We start from the raw sequence: 19,137 nt of genomic DNA on the forward strand, positions 1-19,137 counted from the left end.
CAAGAAAAAACAGTATGTGGTGCAGTTGAGATGTGTGACAAGGGGCCCTGAGATGGCCGGGCCACCAGGGAAGGCGTCTAGGGCCAAGATCTGGAGGAGGAGGAGGAGGAGGGTGCTACATCTGAAGGTGGCGGGGAGGGCGGGGCACCCAGGGCTTGCTCCAGCCTCTGTGCTCTGCCAGGCGCCCCCCACGCCTCCTACGCAGCTCAGCTCTGGCACCGCCTCCCCAGGGGGCCCTCCCTGAAACCCGGCTGAGGTTAGGTGTCCTCCTATGTGCCCACATGGTACAGATCTACCTTTCTCAGGCCACTTAACACACGGACCTGTCCCATCTCCCCTTCCGAGCTGGGCGTTCCATGAGGGCAGGGCCATTGCCTAACATATTTTTGTATCTCCAGTGCCCAGAGAGGAGCAAGCATCCAGGTCACCCCTGACGAATGGGAGGAGAGCTAGAAGACAGAATGGGTGGAAGAGCCCAGCACCGGCCACTGCCATCCAGCTCCTCCTCCTCTCCCAGGCACGTGCGTTTGCACCCATCAGTGCTGGGCGGTCATACTAGGTTACTTTCTGTTGCTTATGACATAGTACTGCAAACTGGGGCATTTATAAAGAAATGGAATTTATGTCTTACAGTTAAGGAGCCTGAGAAGTCCAGGGCTGAGGAGCTACACCTGTGGGGGCCTCCCTGCTGGTGGGGACACTCTCCAGGGACCCGAGGCAGCACCGGCCATCACATGGCGGGGGAAGGGGGAAGGGGGAAGGGGGAAGGGGGTGTGCTGGGCATGCAACGTGCTAGCTCAGGTCTCTCGTCCTCTTCTCATGAAGCCACTAGTTCCCCTCCCATGATAATCACTTAATCCATTAACCCATTAGTCCACTAATCCATTAATCCATTCATAAGGGCAAAGCCCTCATGATCCAATCCCCTCTTAAAGGCCCCACCTCTCGGTACTGCCACGATGGGGATTAAGCTTCAACGTGAGTTTTAGAGGGGGCATTTAAACCATTGCAGCAGTCAATACAATTTCTGAACTTAGCATAGTGATTCTGTGCTCTCTCTGTCTCCCTGGGATTTGGAAAGAGCAATCAGAAGAGGACAGCATCCTCATCACGGGGCAAAAGAAGGGCAGGGTGTTCCTTCCGCCCCTAAGAGATTCTGGACCCTAAAAGAAGTCCGGTGGTCCACCCAGCAGCTATTCTGGCACACTGCAAGACCTCTAGCACTTCAATCGCTTAAGTTTTTATTCACAAATGTTTACGGAGCATCTACCAGGTCTTAGGCTTCATTCTAGAAACTCAGGAGGAAATAAAATAGACACAGGCCCCGCCTTCATGAAGCATACAGTCTCGAGTAGCAAGTGAAGTAAGATGATTTCAGGTATAGGTGATTGGCACGAAGAAAGCAGAGCAATGAGCTAGAAAGCAACTGAGGGGAGGCTGGCTCTGTTGTGTGGTGGTCAGAGAGGGTCTCTCCAAGGAGATGACCCGTCAGCTAAGACCAGAACGTTGAGAAGGAGCCAGGCATGTGAGGTTCTGCAGGAAGAGCACTGAGGCAGAGGGAACGGCGTGTACAAAAACCCTGACATGGGACAAGCTCAGCATACTGGAGGCATGTCAACGTGGCTGGAGCACAGTGATAATAAGAAAAATTTAGTAGGACACAGTAAGACAGAGGACAGACCATGGAGGACCTAGGGGAGCAGGGTAAGGACGTCACTCTACAAGTGATGACTGACAACCAGCTGTTTCAATTGATCACTCGGCTGCTCTGTGAAGAACAGACTAGAAGCTAACGCTGATGGAAGCAGAGACCAGTAAGGCGGCCATGCAACGGCCCAGGTGCAAGAAGACAGTGGCTTTCCACAGCGTTGTGGGAGAAGCAATGGTGGTAAGTGCTCAAAATCAGCAGTCAAAGGTGACTCCGGGGTTTTGGGCCTAAGTCCCTGGGTAGACAGTAGAGTCACTAGCAGACTGCAGGAGGCACTGGAACCAGGAGACTCAGGAGCTCTGTTTGGGCCACACTGCATGTGGGATGCCAAGAAGACGTCTGAGTGGACAGTTCAAGCAGGGCACTCAAAAGCTACTCTATGCACGTACCATGCTGTTCCTATTCATTGCTGTTAAACCAGGAAAGTTTAATACTTTACATACTTCACATACAAGCACACCTCTAAGTATTGAGGATTTGGTCCCAGACCACTGCAATACAGTGAATATTGCAACAGAGCGAGGCACATGATTTTTTGGTTTCCCGGTGCCCATGAACATTATATTTGCACTATACTTTAGTCTATCAAGTGAGCAATAGCATTATGTCTAAAAAATGTACATACCTTAATTTTAAAAATACTTCATTGCTAAAAAATGCTAATCATATCTCAACCTTCAGCATGTCATAATCTTCTTACTGGTGAAGGGTCTTGCCTCAATGTTTGCTGACGGCTACTGACTAACCAGGGTCGTGGTTACTGAACATGGGGTAGCTGTGGCAATTCCTTAAAATACGATAACAATGAAGTTTGCCATAATGATTGAATCTTCCTTTCATGAAAGATTTCTCTCTAGCATTTGACGCTGTTTGGCAGCATTTTAACAGTAGTAGAACTTCTTTCAAAGTTGGTGTCAATCCTCTCAAACTCTGTCACTGCTTTATCAACTAAGTTTCTAGAATATTCTAAATCATTTGGTCATTTAAAAATGTTCATGGCATCTTCACCAGGAGTAAGAAATTACTTTCCTTACTCTTTCGGAAGCAGCAACGCATCCATTCAAGTTTTATCATGAGATTGCAACAATTCGGTCACATCTTCAGGTTCTATTTCTTAGTTCTCTTGTTACTTCTACCATATCTGCAGTTACTTCCTCCACTGGTATCTTGAACCCCTCAAAGTCATTCACAAGGGTTGGAATCAACTTCTTCCAAACTCCTGTGCTAATGTTGATATTTTGATCTCCTCCCATGCATCTAGAATGGTGGACTCTTTCCAGAAGGTTTTCAATTTACTTTGCCCAAATCCATCAGAGTTATCACTATCTATGGCAGCTATAGCCTTATAAAATATATTTTTTAAAATAGTAAGACTTGGAAGTCAAAAATTACTCCGGGACCCACAGGCTATAGAAGGGATGTTGTGTTAGCAGGCACAAAAGCATTAATTTCCTTGTACATCTCCATCAGAACTCCTGGGTGACCATGTGTATTTTCCATAAGCAGTAGTATTTTCAAAGGAATCCTTTTTTCTGAGCAGTGGGTCTCTCAAGAGTAGGTTTAGACTATTGAGTAAACCATGCTGTCAATAGATGTGCTGTCATCCAGGCTTTGCTCTTCCATTTCTAGAGCACAGGCAGAGGAGATCTAGCTTCATTCTTAAGGGACGTGGGATTTTTAGAATGGTAAAATGAGCATTGGCTCCAACTTAAAGTCACCAGCTACATGAGTCCCTAACAAGAGAGGCAGCCTGTCTTTCGAAGCTTTGAAGACAGGCATTGACTTCTCTCTAGCTAAGAAAGTCCTAGATGGCATCCTCTTCCAACAGAAGTCTGTTTCTTCTACGTTGAAAATCTGTTGTTGAGTGCAGCCACCTTCATCCATTACCTGAGCTAGACCTTCTGGATCACTTGCTGCAGCTTCTCCATCAGCACCTGCTGCTTCACCTTGCACTTTTCTGTTACGGAGATGGCTTCTTTCCTGACACCTCATGAATCAACCTCTGCTGTCTTCCAACTTTTCTTCTGCAGCTTCCTCACCTCTCTCAGCCTTCACACAATTGAAGAGAATTAGGACCTTGCTATGGACTAGGCTTTGGTTTAAAGGGACATCATGGTGGGTTTGATCTTCTATCCAGACCGTGCAAACTTTCTCCATATCAGCAGTAAGGCTGTTTCACTTTGTTATCACCCATGTGCTCACTGGAGTAGCGCTTTTAATTTCCTTCAAGCACTTCTTTGCATTCACAACTTGGCTAACGGTTTGGCACAAGAGGCCTAGCTTGCAGCCTATCTCAACTTTTGGCATGCCTTCCTCACTAAGTTGAATACTCTCTAGCTTGTCATTTAAAGTGAGAGGCATGTGGCTCTTCCTTTCACTTAACACTTGGAGGCTATTGTCAGGTTATTAATTGGCCTAATTTCAATACTGGTGTGTTTCAGGGAACAGAGAGGCCCAAGGAGCAGGAGAAAGTTGGGAGAATGGCCAGTCAGGGGAACAGTCAGAGCACACACAACGTTTATTAAGTGCACAGTCTTATACGGGCACAGTCCATGGCACCCCAAGACAACTGCAGTAGTAACATCCAAGCTCACTGATCGCAGATCACTGTAACAGATATAATAAAGAAAAGGTCTGAAATATCGTGAGAATTACCAAAATGTGAAACAGAGACATGAAGTGAGCACGTGCTGATGGAAAAATGGCCCTGATAGACCTGCTGGATACAGGTCGCCACATCCTTGAATCTGTGAAAATCACAAATCTGCAGAGTGCAATGAAGCAATGAGGCAAACCTGTGTTGACAAAAGACCCAACTATTTGGGTTCAGCTAAGTCTGTGTTCAGATGCTACCTCTGTCACCTACGGCCGTAAGATCTTAGGCAGGCAAGGAACAAACTTTTCCCGACTGTCAATCGCTTCATCTGTAAAAATGAAAACCGAATCAAGCGTCCCAGAGTTGCTGTGAGGACCAGATCTAAGGGTGAGCAGCGAACGCGCCGTGCGGCCCCGGGCGCGGCGTAGACGCTGCACACGGGCCGCCTGGCACAGCTCCCGGGAGAGCCAGGCGGCCGGGAGCGCAGCAGAGTCAGCCGCGCTTCTCCATTCTCAGCATTAGCCAGTATCATCCTACAGGTTGACGGAAACCTCATAAAGGAGAAAAGCCCTAGAAATTCCAAAGCAATACAGTAATATTGTTTTGAGTGACTGAAATAGCAGGTCAAAAAAAAAAAAAAAATGACAGCTCCAGGGATAAAAATGTGGATCTACAAAACATGCAATCAAGAAAACCTGTGAGCTGTGAAAACCAAGTAACCTCAGGAACCCCGTTCCCTCCCTGCAGCACCGGTTCCCAGCAGCAGGGAAGAATCCGGGCGAGCGGGCGGGTGGGCAGGAGCAAGGGTAGCCTCCCTCACTGACAGGGTGAGGTCACTGAAGGGGCCCAGTTTCGAGAGACTGGCAGCATGGAGGACGTGTGACAGAAGCACTTTGTTTGTAGGACACGATAATGGGGTGGTGGCTGCAGGGTGTCCCCGAGGGATGCCACGTGATCTGCCTATCCTCGGCCTCCAGCTGTCTGCAGCCGCCCCTGAAACTGCTCCGTAGTTCGCTGTACTCGTTTCCACGGCGGGACGGCTGGGCGCTCCGCTCTTTCCAGGGAGCTGTGATCAAAGAAGGTCCCTCCCCAAGACCAAAAGAAAAAGAAAACAACAACAACAAAAAACCCAACAGGTTTCCACGACAACTACTTCGGAGTGAGGTACGTGAGAGATGGCACAGAAACAGCACCATGGGGTCACGTGGGGTCCATGGAGACCAGTACTCCGCCTCACCCACCAACACTCACGACGCCCTGCTCAGGACCCTGTGGAATGCCATCCTGGGCTGGGCTCGGGGTGATACAATCAGGAGCTTAGGAAACAAAAGATCCGCTCGTGGGGAGGAATTAACGCAGACACAAGTGCGACAGGAACATTTCAACTACTCGGGTAAAGAGGCTGCTGGTGATACTTGAAAACAAATCATCACAGCAGCACGGCTGCATCTAAGAAATCGATGAGCTGGCCCGGGCTATTATTTGTGCTCGTTTGCCACGGCAGGATTAATAGACCCTCAGCCTGCAGTCATATCTCGAAAGTTTTTCAAAAAAGGAATTCTTTAAAAATATTTAAAATCCAATTTTCTTCCTGATTCTAACTGAATCCAACTGCTCCCAGGTTCATGTGACTTGGGGTAGCTCTGTCCTGTTGATTTGAGCAGCATGGGGAACGCCTGGCCGCCTGGACTTTGGGAGTCGGGGTGACACCGAGTTGAAGCTGGCTCCTCCACCCAGGGACTGAGGGGACACCGGGGTGTTAATAATGGAGTCTCTTTCCCTCTCTCTCTCCCTGAGTGTTATCTGAAGAAGGGGCTTCATACTAGCGTCCATCTCACAGGACTGGCATGCGAATTATGCCATGTCATGTGCCTGGCACGGCAGCTGGTGCACAGCAGACACTCATCGTGGTACGGGGACTGGTGTTCCGGCGAATCACACCCACCTCGGTCAACAGGGCAAACGTGGAGGAGCTGGGGTGTGATGCCCCGAGGGAGGTGAAGCTGGCCCCTGGAGGGAGCTTCTGGAGCAGACCCTAGTCTCTGGCCCTGTGAACAGAGGGGCCGCGTTTGCTTAATTTACAAGGGGAGGGGCCTTTCCAGGCAGCCGCCGTCCCAAGCCCGGTTTTCGGCCACCCTGGCGCATCTGGCAGACTTGGGTGGATTCCAGCACGGGAAAGGTCATCCCAGCAACCAAAGCTGCTGGTCACTCAGTCTTTCAACAGGACCCTGTCTCAGAGACATGTGATCCTGGGCTTGCAAAGCCCAGCAGGCCCAAATAGCTACTCCCAAGCTCTAGAAAGTGCAGCTGGCTCAACCCACCTGCCCTAGCACTCCGCAGCATGCTAAGGGTCTCAGAGGGGCTCAGCGAGCAACTGGCAAGTGAAAGCGCAGTGCAGTGGGGCGGAGGGACGTCAGAGTCAGGCCGACAGGTGAGAGCACAGCAAACGTTCCTACCTGCAACGCCAGGCAGGCTTCACCTACTTCCTGCTACTGCCCCACAGTGTGAGTAAGATGGTTCTGCTCAGGCCCACCCTGATTCCACTAAAAGGACCTCAGCCACACCCGAGCCTGCCACGGCCCCTGGTGCTCGCCACGCGCTGGCTGAATGATTGAGAGTGGACCTGCGCCGGCAGCTGCCACATCGGGTGCTGCCACGGGATCGAGAACGAGCAGGGAAAGTGGCCCCAGCGGGTGCCTGCCACAGAGGGAGCCCTCAGCAGGAGGCAGCTCTGCCACCATCCCACCCCCACGGAGCAGAACACGGTGCCATCTCGCCTGCCTGGGAGCAGGAGGGTCACAAAGCAGGCACCAGAGAAGTTCGTGGCTTCTTCTAACCCTGTGGACGTGGAGGTCTGAGCAAGGACTCAGCGAATGGAGCGTGAACACCCACAGAGTCGGAAGGCAAAGCAGCCTCTCCCACCACGTGCGTTCAGAGGGACCGTCTCCCTTGTTTCCCCGACACCTACAGGGTCAGTGGCTCTGCCGCACTGCTCCCAGGGGCCACGTCGAACATGTGTTCTTCCCTCACCTGCACTGATCGCTGGTTCTTGTCTCCCAGATATGCAGATACTTTGTGCAGTTTCTTCTCGCCTACAGTGAACCCTAACTGTCCCTCCCGCCCGGGCAGGCTTTCTGAGAGGCCACTGCTCTGCCGCTCCGCAGGCTGTCCCCCAGGGGGACCTGCTCTGCAACCCCGGCCACGCCCTGGTCGGCTCTCAGCCCCACCCGGTCTCCCAAGACCCCCTCCCAGAGAAGGGCAGACGGGCAGCACCAGCAAGTGAAAAGCGGGCTTGGCACCCAAAGCGATGCTACAATCCAGGGCACACTTCAAGTCAGAGGATTCTCCAGGAAAGGAGTGCGGTAAAGTGCAAAAACAAATAAATAAATAAACAAAAACGATGCCTCCTCTCTACTCTGCCTCTACCTGTCCCTTGTTTGGTGCCAGTGAATTCGGTTGTATATTAGTTTGCTACAAGGAGGGGTCAGGAGGCCGTTCTTGACAGCTTTCAGCAGAAAATGGTAAATGATACATTTTCTATTACATGAAAAATGTAATAGATCTTGCTCAGAGCCACCCTCACTGACACATAGTAGTATACGTTGGTCTCTCCACTGGAAAAGACAAGCAAAGAAACCCTTCTCATGGGCTCCATCTGATCAAGCTGGTCAAGCCCCCAGGTTCCCACAGCACCCCGGTTTCTCATTCATCTGCCACTGTACAGCCTGCCTTTGGGGGGTTGGGTTTCAAAGCAGTCCTCAGTGCCTTTGGATGAGAACTTGGGAACGTTGTTCTTCTGGACGTAGGGTCTCTCGTGCTGCTGCAGGTGTGCTGGTCTGAGCACCTCACCGGCCAGAACCTAGCACCTTAAGAAGGCTACCCCTGTCTGGAGGAAGAGGCATTTCTGCTCTGTCCATGGTGTATATAAAGATTCCTGAATGTTTCATTTGTTTTGGAAAGGGAAAAAAAACTTGCTTTGGTAAAAATGAGAGTATCATTAAAGCCATTTCCTTCAATGTGCAATTATGGCAACAATTCATGGTAAATTCTAACCCAGCTAACATTCCTTAATTCCCTCACATAACATACAGGTCCTGGCCCAAGGCTTAGAAAATGAGACCAGCTTCTCTGAGCACTACCCGCATCCTGGTGCCGATATATTCTCTTGGAAAATGTTGTGAAGAAATCTGACCGTACTCATTTGAAAAGAATGTCAACAGGGAATATTTTGTTTGTTTCTTTTAAAGAAAAACAAAAGTGACATGATCATGAACTTAATTACAGTAGTTTATAATGGCTGAATTAGATGTATAGCACTGTGCAGATTCATTCTGGCCAGGGACCTTCCTGCCGTGTAAAGGATTGGTAGGCAGAGATCTCATGTGCTTTGAAATCTTACCTAATCTTTAATTTCATCTCCTGATGAAGGGAGGCCAAGCATCATCGTGTTCAGGTAATTGCTTTATCAAATGACTTAATTGTGCATTCAACAGAACTGACAACAATAAGGTTATTTTTCCTGATGTGTTTTTAACAAAAGCACTAATTACATGGCATTCTACTCAGGGCATTTAAGAAGAAGAAATGAAAACCTATTTTTCAAATCTTGGTTAAATGCATGTTTGCATATAGAACATAGAAATAAGTGGTAAAATAATTAGTTGAATTGCTTCCTTCTGCTGTAACTTCATGACTAATCTGCATGCTGAAGTAGTCTGTGTAAATTCTGTGGATGTATTTTCACCATGGATGGTGTTTGAACATCTGTGCTTTCCGAAAATGTCACAATAACCATTTTTCCTGAAAGTTTATCCTCGGGAGCCAAAAAGACTATGTTATCTTGGCATGTTCCAAGAAGAAATAAATGCTAAAGAGAACTGAGGACAGATGTGCCCCATGATCAGAAGAAAGTAGTAAAACATTAAGCCAAATGGTTTAAAAGAATTCTGAATTAAAATGATACTGGATCCACTTTATTCTAGATGAACTTTAACTAGACAACATGTCTGTGTATAAAAACTTGTCTTGCATGCCTCTGTCTGCCCGTCATTCCTAGAAACACAGTACGCCTTCATACATTCTTACTGGCTCAAACTAGTGTCATTTGGCTGAAGCCTTTAATGAGGTTAACATATCTGATATTTAATAAGGTGACTGGGTGGTACATTACTTTTTACATTTTATTCAATCCAGTATAAACTCTTGCCCTCCTTCCTCTTCTACTAAAAAAAAAAAAAATTCTTATTCTTGTTCACAGTGAAAGGTGGGATGAAGAGGTTCAGGAGACCAGAGTAGGCCAATCACAGAACCGCATCAGCCTGGACATAATATTTAATTAAAGGATAGACACGTGAGTCAATCAAAAGTCTTCCCTAAAATTGAAACACTGGTAAATTTCTTTGGCACTTCTAGGCTGGAAGCAAGTGAATCTGGGGCTATTAAAATCCATATTCTCTGCCGAGGGGAGGAAGCCGCTATAGAATGAAGCCAAGCAGAGACAAACAAAAATGAGAAACAGAAGGAAACGGAGTGTTGGCAACACTGAATTTCCCTTCCTTCTCTAAGACTGGCTACCTCTGTATACTTTCTAGCCTTGTATGCCAGGAAATCTTCTTTATTGGTTTAAGTTCGAATTATGTTTCTATCATTAAAATCAAAAGCATCCTGCTGATACAAATGGTATTTTACATTACTTTTCAGATAGCTTTTCACTTATGGAAATAAAAACCGTGTCTCTAGGATCAGATAAACCAGGGTTCAAAGCCACTTACTAGCTGCACTGTGAGAATGTTTTATAGCTTCAGTTTTCTCATCTTTAATTTGGGACTAATAATGGTACCTACCTAATAGGTTTGTTGTGAGAATTAGATGAAATAATATAGGAAAATAAATAAAATGATACTACAGCATTTAGCACAAGGTTTTAGTATTTAATATGCTCAATAATTAAGTACTGTTGTTTTGCTGTTGCTACTGTTATTTTGATTTAAATATTACTGTGGTAGCTACTGCTAGGTAACCCCAATATCCACTCTGTCCTTCCCTTAATAATATACCTTTCAAATTTTGGCTGGACACAAAGCTGCCTAGAATAAAATCTACATTCCCCGGCCTCCCTTGCAGCTTGGAGTGGCCTCGTGACTGAGTTCTGGCCAATAGGATGTGAGCAGAAGTGACACTGGTGACGTCTGGATTGTGCCTCCTTTCTTTTCCTCCTTCCTACTGGCTGAGTGCAGCAGCTGTCCTGCACCCAGAGACAGAAGCTCGACAATCCCGTTACTGGGAATGACGACAAGCTGAAACGATCCCGGTCATCCGCAATCCGGAGTCAGCACATCAGCCTCAGGCTGCTTCCTTTGGTAAATGTTTACATGAGAGAGAACTAAAATCTGATCCCGTTTAAGCCTGTTTCATTTGGGTTTTTGCTATAGCAGCTAGAACCTATATCCTAAGTAATACACAATTAATATTTTAAACATTATTCATACTTGCTCCTTCTAAAAACCCTGTGAAGGAGAAAAGGGGATGATTATAACAAAACTAGGGCAAGAACTCTATTAAACGCATAGCTGAGGATTTTCATACTATGTAAACAAGCTCTCATCATCAAACCACATTGGGCTGCCCCAGACTAAGGAAACGAGGTTGGAAATGAACAAAGCCTGAAGGAAAAAGGCGAAATTAGGGCATCTGCCATCGAGTGTTTGTCCGCAAACCTCAAACGGTTGAATATATAAATAGCATAATTGCTTAGAGTTGGTTAGATACCACTGTTTCTCCAAAGTCATGAATCCTCTATCATTGGCTTTTTCTAAGCAACAGAAAATCAGAATGAGGAAATCGACTGCCTGAATCCTTATCAGACCGCTGGTGCGCCCCGTGGTCTACCTGCACGGGACTCTCCCCTCCCCCGCCGCCAGAGGGCGCATGCGCACGAAGTCCGGGATCGCAACCTCCAGCCCTGCGCAGACGGAGCGGGCAGGGCCTGTCGAATCGCTGCTGCTGCCCCCGTGCTCCAGCTGCCGACGCACAGAACGTGCCAGTGCAAGCCTTCCACCTTCAGTTTCCAATAAGTTTACCTTCTGCTCGGTCAGAAGCCAGGCCTCACCAATGAGCCATTTGCAAGTCAAGACGTTCCTCAACCCACAGGTTTTGGGGGGGGCAGGCCTATCCAAAAATATCCCTGAAAATACCGACAGCCTCCACTCTGCTTCAAAGCAAAGAAGGGCAGCCACACTAAAAACCTCCGATGCCTGACACGGTCACAGGGTCGTAACTGTCTGTGGGAGACTGAGCAGTCACCCTGAGCTTAAAGTCACCTTCAGCAGTCTCACCAATCCACACCCGCGACTTGCTCTAACCCTGGGAATAGCCTGTTCTTGGGAAATGTCGGCCAACGGAGGCTCCACTTGCCAAGAACTTCAAACATGACCTTTGCTTGGTAGCAATTGTTGGAAACTATTAAGATGCCTCTGAAAAAATAATATAATCTGCAGCGACGATATGCCAAGAGAAATGCCAACCCTGTAAAGCAAGTGCTCTCGCTACCCTCCCTCACGTGCGCACCCTCCGAAGGGAAGAGAAACATTTTCCTCTGCAGCAGTTCTTAACTCTGCATCTCTCGTCTGCGTCTAGACATAAATGAGCCATTTGCTAATTGTTTAACAGCAATTAAGGAAGAAAATGTTGGGGAGGAGGGGAGAGAGCAAGCAGACGGGTATTTGCCTACTTGACTGCCAAATACCAACAACCAGGCTGGTGCCAGAGAGCAGGGCTGGCGCTCCGGACTCCCGGCAGCACTTGGAGAGCCTCCCCTCCCCCCCCGCAGGCCTGACCCAGCACCTGACAGATGACACGAGCGGACACAGCCCTGACATCTGGGCTTTGGTCAGGTGGGTCCAGATGAAAGAAGTCAATGAAGTCCTGTGGATGGGGGCCTGGCAAGGAGACCCCCATCAAGGCCAGGACCTAGAGCAGCAGGGACCTCTTCCCCTGATCCTTTCTGAGCTTCCAGGACCCCAACACCACTCCACATCTGCTCCCATTTTCCCAAACAGTTCCCCTTCTCAGTGGGAAGAAACCGGAGACGGCCCCCCTGCATGGAGCCTGGCTGCCCAGTTGGCAGCATCAGTACTTTGCACCTGGCAGGCAGAATTCAGAGCTGATGGTTAGGCCCCCAGTGAACTTTACTCTTTCTACACAGACAACAGAAGAGAAAGGAAAGGGTTTCAGAGGCCGCGGGTTCGCAGACAGTCCAGGGTGAAACCTCAAAGCTGTTGGCGGGAGGCAATCGCAAGGCCAGCCAGGACAAAGAGGACGAAGATGTCCTTCTGCTGGGCTCACAGCTGAAAGACTTTCTATATTGAAACTAAAATAGTTTTCAAGACCAGCTATAACTTCCTAAAGACCTCTTCAGACTGTTTTCTATCCATCTCTGCAACCACTATGCAAATGCAGGCCTTCCTCATGCCATGCCCAGATGATTCCAGGCGTCTCCTCACAGTCACCTGTCTCCAGTCCTGCCCGAACCATTCCCACCCTGCAGCCAGTGTGAACAAATTCAAAATCCTAAAGCTTTGATAGATCCCAATGCTCTTAAGATAAAGTCCCACCCTCTTCATGGGGTCTTCAAGGCTCTGTGCAATGCGGCCCCCGGTTACTCTTCCAGCCTCGTTTCTGTAGCAAGTGAACCTTCTCCCACGTGGGACCCAGCCACAATGACACTGTCACCTGTTCCTTCAGGGTGCTTTCATCTCTCCAACCTCTTCCTCCCTCTGGTTGAATGAGCTCCCTTGCCCCCAACTCCTAGTCTGTTTGACTCTTTTCAGCTTTAAAATCTCCACTGAGGGGCCGGGCATGGTGGCTCATGCCTATAATCCTAGCACTCTGGGAGGCCAAGGCAGGAGGATCGCTTGAGGCCAGAAGTTTGAGGTTGCAGTGAGCTATGCTGATGCCATTGCACTCTACCCCAGGAGACAGAGTGAGACCCTGTCTCCAAACAAACAAACAAACAAAGATCTCCACCGAACCATCACTTCCCCTAAAGAGGCTGCTTGTGCCTCCCAACTAGTTGAGGTGGCCCTGCTCTGTGCTCCTGCAGCACCCCAAATGTCCCTTATCTAAACACCTATTCTAATGAAAGCAGACTGCTTTTCAAATTTTTCTTCCTTGCTTTTAAGTTCCATGAAAATCGGGGTTTTGTCTACTTTGTCCTTTGCTCTATCCTTAGTATTTAGCATAGTGCATGGCACAGAGCAAGAAAGAACTCAATATATATTTACTGAATTTCTGAACTACTTCAGTTTTCCTGGCCAGAAAAATGTGACATTAAGGGTAGGTAAGAAGTGAGTAGGGTGATCCTTATTGCCTGGAAGCCAGGTCAAGGGTCAGGGTCTATACCACACTCTCAAACCAGCTGCAGTGTTGGCCTTCAATCTGTCAATTCCCTGCGGTGCCTTTCTGTTCCTTATCTTTTACGGGTTATGCTTTCTAGAGTCTGAATAAACATTTATTGCCATGTACCATCTTATATCCCTTCATCTCAAGACTTGTGCACTTTATCTTTGATCCAGGGGGAATCACGCAGCTCTGAGTGGTGTCCCTGGTGTCAGGACATTGGAAGAGGCCTGCTGTACACGGAGGCTCCCAAATGCGTCCCCCAGTTTAGGAGCCTCTGACTGTTTGGGGAGCAGAAGCAGACGGAGAGCTTGTCTGCCGTGACCCCCGACAGACACTCAGTGTTAACGACGCTGATGCTCGGGTTCCCTCCTCCTGCTTCCCCAGTGATGCTCCACAGCCTTCGACCCCCTCCCAGAGGGTCAAGCAATTTACCCAGAGAACTGTGGCTGTGGGGGTTTCCCTGGTAATGACAGGACTGGGGCTGCAATATATTTTCTGCTGAAACTAATTTTTATGAGTTTGACTTAATGACATCAAATCACCTCCAATTACACGTGCATCATGGTCTCATCTATCCTTTGTTTCCTGCCACCAATGATCCAAAAAAGGCCGTAACTCCACGGGATGGGAAGTCATTTGTCTACTCATGGTTAACTCATTCACTCTTACTGGTGGAGCATCTGCCGGTGGTCTCCAACAGCGCTGTTTGTCAGACCCAGGCATCCTTTTGAACCTCCATAAAGAAGTGGCCATGTACTTAGGGGCAATACCTAAAACACTCCAGAAGTCAACCCAACCAGACTGAAATCTCCTCCTTGGAAGGAAGCTTCATCGAATGCCACAGGCGTTTGAACTGTCCTCTGCTTCAGAGGTCTTGGGCCATCAACATAAAGCTACGGACTGTGAGACATATTTGACCTATTAAGAAAGAACACAAACATTCTAGAAGGCTGGCACTAGACAGAAGACAAGCACACGAACGGGAAGGAACCACACACACCCCATTTCCATGGCGGTGCTGCCTCTGCCACCACCCTCTCCTTAACTTCAGACGGCAGCGAGTCCATCACAGACACCGGGCAGGGGACCACGGCTGTCCAGCGGCCACTGGCCTTGTCTCGTTGGGCCTCAGTGTACCTCATCTGGAGTATGGGAGAAGAATACTACAATTTCCGATATGAAAGCTTTAGGTTTCTTCTGCTCCAGGAAAGAGTGGAGCAGGTCCAGGAAACAGGACTCAGTTGGCTGGTACAGAAATTCAACGACACTACAGGAGTATCAGGATGCCGCCAAGGAAGGTCTTTGAGGGCTCTGCCCAGCAGTATAGAGGCCACTCCTCTTACAGAGCACCAGGAGTCACTGCACAGGGGCCTTCTGAATCCTAATCCTGCCTCCTAAGCCAGCTATCCACCAGCACCTGCACGCAGGCAACCTTCCCAAACACAAAAAACCAACTTTCCTGCCCAGATGCCAGGAGACCTTGACCAGCAAACATTCCCAGAGATACTCCCTGGGCAAGGGACAGCATTTCAGGCCATCTCTGACAGGTCACCACTGCTCCCTGCAGCTCAGGGGTCAGGGGAGCCAGCATTTAAGCCCCTTCTGTGAATGAGACACAGAGGTGTGCAGCAGGTGTTTGCTGGGCTTTGATGTGCAATGTGCCCGAACAGTCCCGTTCACTCACTGGCACCTCGTGGCTCATCTCCAACCTCAGGCTCGAGGATCAGACAGTTTACTCCAGAGCTGGCAGGAGTGATTTTGAACGGCACAAACAGGATCTTCACAAAGAGAGAAGCACCACAAGGAGCTGCTAACTCTCTGCCAGAGCCTCAGGCTGGGTGTTTAGCTAAGCAACTTGGCACGGGATGGGGATGGCTTGTTTTTCTCAGCAAAGCTCTCTCTAACCGCTTCACTCAAATCCAGGGTGGGCTTTGCAGACTGGAACCTGCCCGTTCCTTGCAGCTGGAGTCGCTGTTGGCTCCTCCCTCGTCAGTGCCACTTGCTGAGTACCAGTCACCATGCACTGTGCCCCATGCCTGGTGAAGGAGGGGACAGGCACTGTCTGTGCCTCTAGGATCTCACGTTCTTCAGGCATTTGCTGTACTGAGTGTCCCACAAGCCTGGAATTGCCGGATCCTCTTGTGACCTTCCAGGTTGGCTAAATGTCCTCTCTTAACCATCCTCCCTCTCCCCTCTCGACTCATGTGCCTCTCCCCTCGCCCTGAGGGCCACAGGGGCCTCCTCCCGGTTCTCACGCTGCTCGCTGCCCCCGCCGTGGTGCTTTCCCACCTCCTCACCGTCCCCACAGAGCAGGCCTCTCTCCACCGCGCCCTCTGTGGCACTTACTATAATTTGAAATGACATATTTATCTGCTTGCTCTTTCCCCCACCAGATGGCAATCTCCCAGTGAGCAGGGACGGTGTCTGCCTTGGTCCCCACGACCCCCTCCCCACGTTTTGCACAGTGCCTGGAACAGCCGTAAGCGTGGAAGAGACAACTGCTGAACAAAGGGATGGAAGGTCCTTTTATGATTCGGGACTGTGCAGGAGGAAGGGGCAGACTCTGGGGGGCTCTGTGAGTAACGGCAGAGGCTGAGCGTGGTTCCAGCGGCAAGGGAGAGCCAGCCGGCATCTCCCGCAGGGGGGACGCACAGACTTCATTACAGAATATAACCTTCTCTGATGTGGAAATGGAATTTTAGGGCTAGGGGCAGGGGCCGCCTGGAGACCTAGTAGGAGGCGCCTATAAAACCGATGTCCCCGCTGTCACAGTGTGTCTGGGGCCCAGCAGCATGGCCACGACCTGGCAACTTTCAGGAACGCAGCATCTCAGGCCCCACCCAGACCTGCTATATCCGAATCTTCATTTTGACAGGATTCCCAGGCACCTGCTCACGCACCCAGGGTCCAGCCCCGTGTGAAAGACGGCCACGGCTTGATCGGCCTTTGGGAACAGGGGACAGAAATGATTCATCAGTGTCCCCTTCAGATCCAGTACTCCAGACACATTTAGGGGATCAGAGACGAGCTCTTCACTACAAACTGTCTCAGACTCTGATTCTGTTCGGGGTCACGGAGCGTAAGGGAAAGGGGAAGCGTGGGTTGAGCTGCGCTGAGGACGGCTGTGGCTATTCAGCCAGGATGTGCCAGCTGTGACCTGGAGCAGAGAATGTCTCACTCACAGGGCAGGTCTGGAGTTGGGGAGGGTGAGGGTCACCAACTCTGACAATGAAGAACAGACAGCTTTTAAATTCCCACACTGAGCTCCCCCAGCACCTAGCACCACGCCTGGAACATAGAAAGGGCTCAATGATACTACATGAATGAACAAAGGAGCCAACCAAGCAATAATGATGCCACTGAATTCCCAAAGCCAGTTCCACGGGTCTGAGTACAAGTCACACACATCCTCCAGCCTCCTGTTTTGTGAGCTGTATTCACCTTTGTTAGAAACATGTGAACATCTGGGAGATTAAAACTCTGTCAGTGAACAAAGATATAAAAATATATGACCTGTACATCCCAAAATCAGTAGGGAGAAGTGGCCACAGTCTGGAAATAACCTGAACAAGCCTCTGAGGACAGCAGGCAGTGAGGGGGCTCCCGGGCCCATGGCCTCTCCGTGATGTGAGGGTCGGGGCGGTGAGGGCGTCCCAGACAACAGGAGCCACTGATGGTCTGTGCAGTGGGGACAACAAGGAGCGGCCGAGCAGAAAGGCCTGAGAACTACGTGGCAGCGCAGCTGGGAGTGACCAGGGCGTCCCCACAGCAACTCTCTTTAGCCACAGACTCCGCTCCGCAAGTGAAACCTTACATGGAAAAACAAGAAGACAGAGGACAGCGGAGCAGCTCTGGCTGGAGGCTTGGAGAAACCCCTAAAACACGTACCCGCACCCCAGCCCCGCCGTGCCGGGCACAGTGTCAGACCCCAAGGGGGTGCTTGGTTTATAGCTGTTAGATAAGAGAACGAATAAGCAAATTCTAGTTGATTCTGTGGTTTCCCTTTAATTCATTATTATGCTCCTATTCTCAAAGACAAATGGACAACTTTATCCCAAGTAGAGTGAAATCCAAGAGCAGATTGTCACCTCCTTTATCTACCACCGTGATCCCTGCCTCCCTGTCTGTAAATCCTATTATTAGACCCCAGAGGAAACACCTCTCCCCCATGAAGCTTCTCCTCATCCCTCCTATAATGAACAGACCCACTGGACTCCAGGCCTTTTCTCTATCAAACCACGTTCTTTCCATTGGTTTGAATTAAAATGACCTGTCTCCATACTCGTCCCTGCCCCATTAGACTGAGCCCCAGACGCCCCCTACCCCACCCTGAGAAAGAAACAGTGCCGTGTTTGCAGCCTGCACAGGGCTGGGTGCATTCTATGTGCACCATAAGTACAGATTAAGTGTACACTGACATCATACTCCCTCCTTCCTTTCACCACGCTGACCACAAAGCAGCATCCTCAGCCTCCCTTACTGGTTTGCTCCCGCCAGCCAAGCCATGTGACTTGCATCTTTACAGTTTTCTATCTTCCTTCTGCAGGAAGCTCGTCTAGATCAACTTCAGGATCACGGGCCACTCTCAGAACCACCCTTTCTCCTCTTCCCTGAACCAGCCCAGTTACGTAGGATGGAACATTTCTGTCTTGCTTGTCTCTTTGGCCGGAGAACATCTCCGAGTCTATTCATGCAGCAGCTTCTTGGAGGCAAGGCCTGGAGCCCAGCAAGCTCTGCAAGCCCGTTTTGGCACAGAGACTTGCCAGGACAAGCCAACACGGGGTATGTTTGGTGACCAAAAAGACCACAAAGACGACTGACCTTGGACGTGTAGGTGTGGCCGTCGGAGCCGCAGACCATGGGTGACAGTGCCACAGGACAGGGCTTGCACTTGACCAGGTTCGAAGGTCCAACCCAGTGTTTATGGGCCACGTTCCCTTTCTTTTGCCTAAGGATGAGAAAAAAGGTGTAAGTTAATCAAACCCCTAGACACTACGGGTCTTTCCTCCAAGTTCCCAGAATAAAAGGCCAAATAAATAAATAAAGGCTGGTCAAACAGGCGGGAATTCAGAGGGCCCTTAGCCAGCACTCTCATTCGCTCCAACTCCTTGACAGGAGGCAGGGGACTTTGTCCTAGAAGCCCCGGTTCAAGTCCCCAGATGGACCACAGGAAACAATATGGCCATTAAAAACATTCCTTATTGACATAGAAAGACATTTACAAAATATTAAAAAAAAAAAACCCAATGGGGGAGTGTGGCATCACCAGCCCCAACGCCGGATGCGGCACATCATGGCACGGCACCCCTGAGACAGACTTTCTGGGGCTCACGGGCACCTTTTGCTCGGACGACACACAGGGAACGCAGTGAGCACTATAGACAAAATGCATCTCCGTGCGCAACTGGAAGACTTTGTCACAGCTGTAGAACAC

General features: G+C 49.5%; 1 protein-coding gene across 2 annotated transcripts in view; it reads right to left on the minus strand.

Moving 5' to 3' along the window:
• SPOCK1 (SPARC (osteonectin), cwcv and kazal like domains proteoglycan 1) overlaps window positions 1-19,137 on the minus strand; it is a 460,391-nt gene that overhangs the window by 104,492 nt on the left and 336,762 nt on the right. For both annotated transcript variants that reach the window (XM_069484074.1, XM_069484075.1), the window contains exon 4: window positions 18,525-18,651. In XM_069484074.1, the coding sequence (XP_069340175.1) occupies window positions 18,525-18,651 (127 nt within the window). The remainder of the gene's footprint in view (window positions 1-18,524; window positions 18,652-19,137) is intronic.

This window comes from Eulemur rufifrons, chromosome 10 (assembly GCF_041146395.1).
Source record: "Eulemur rufifrons isolate Redbay chromosome 10, OSU_ERuf_1, whole genome shotgun sequence".
Classification (NCBI taxonomy): Eukaryota; Metazoa; Chordata; class Mammalia; order Primates; family Lemuridae; genus Eulemur; species Eulemur rufifrons.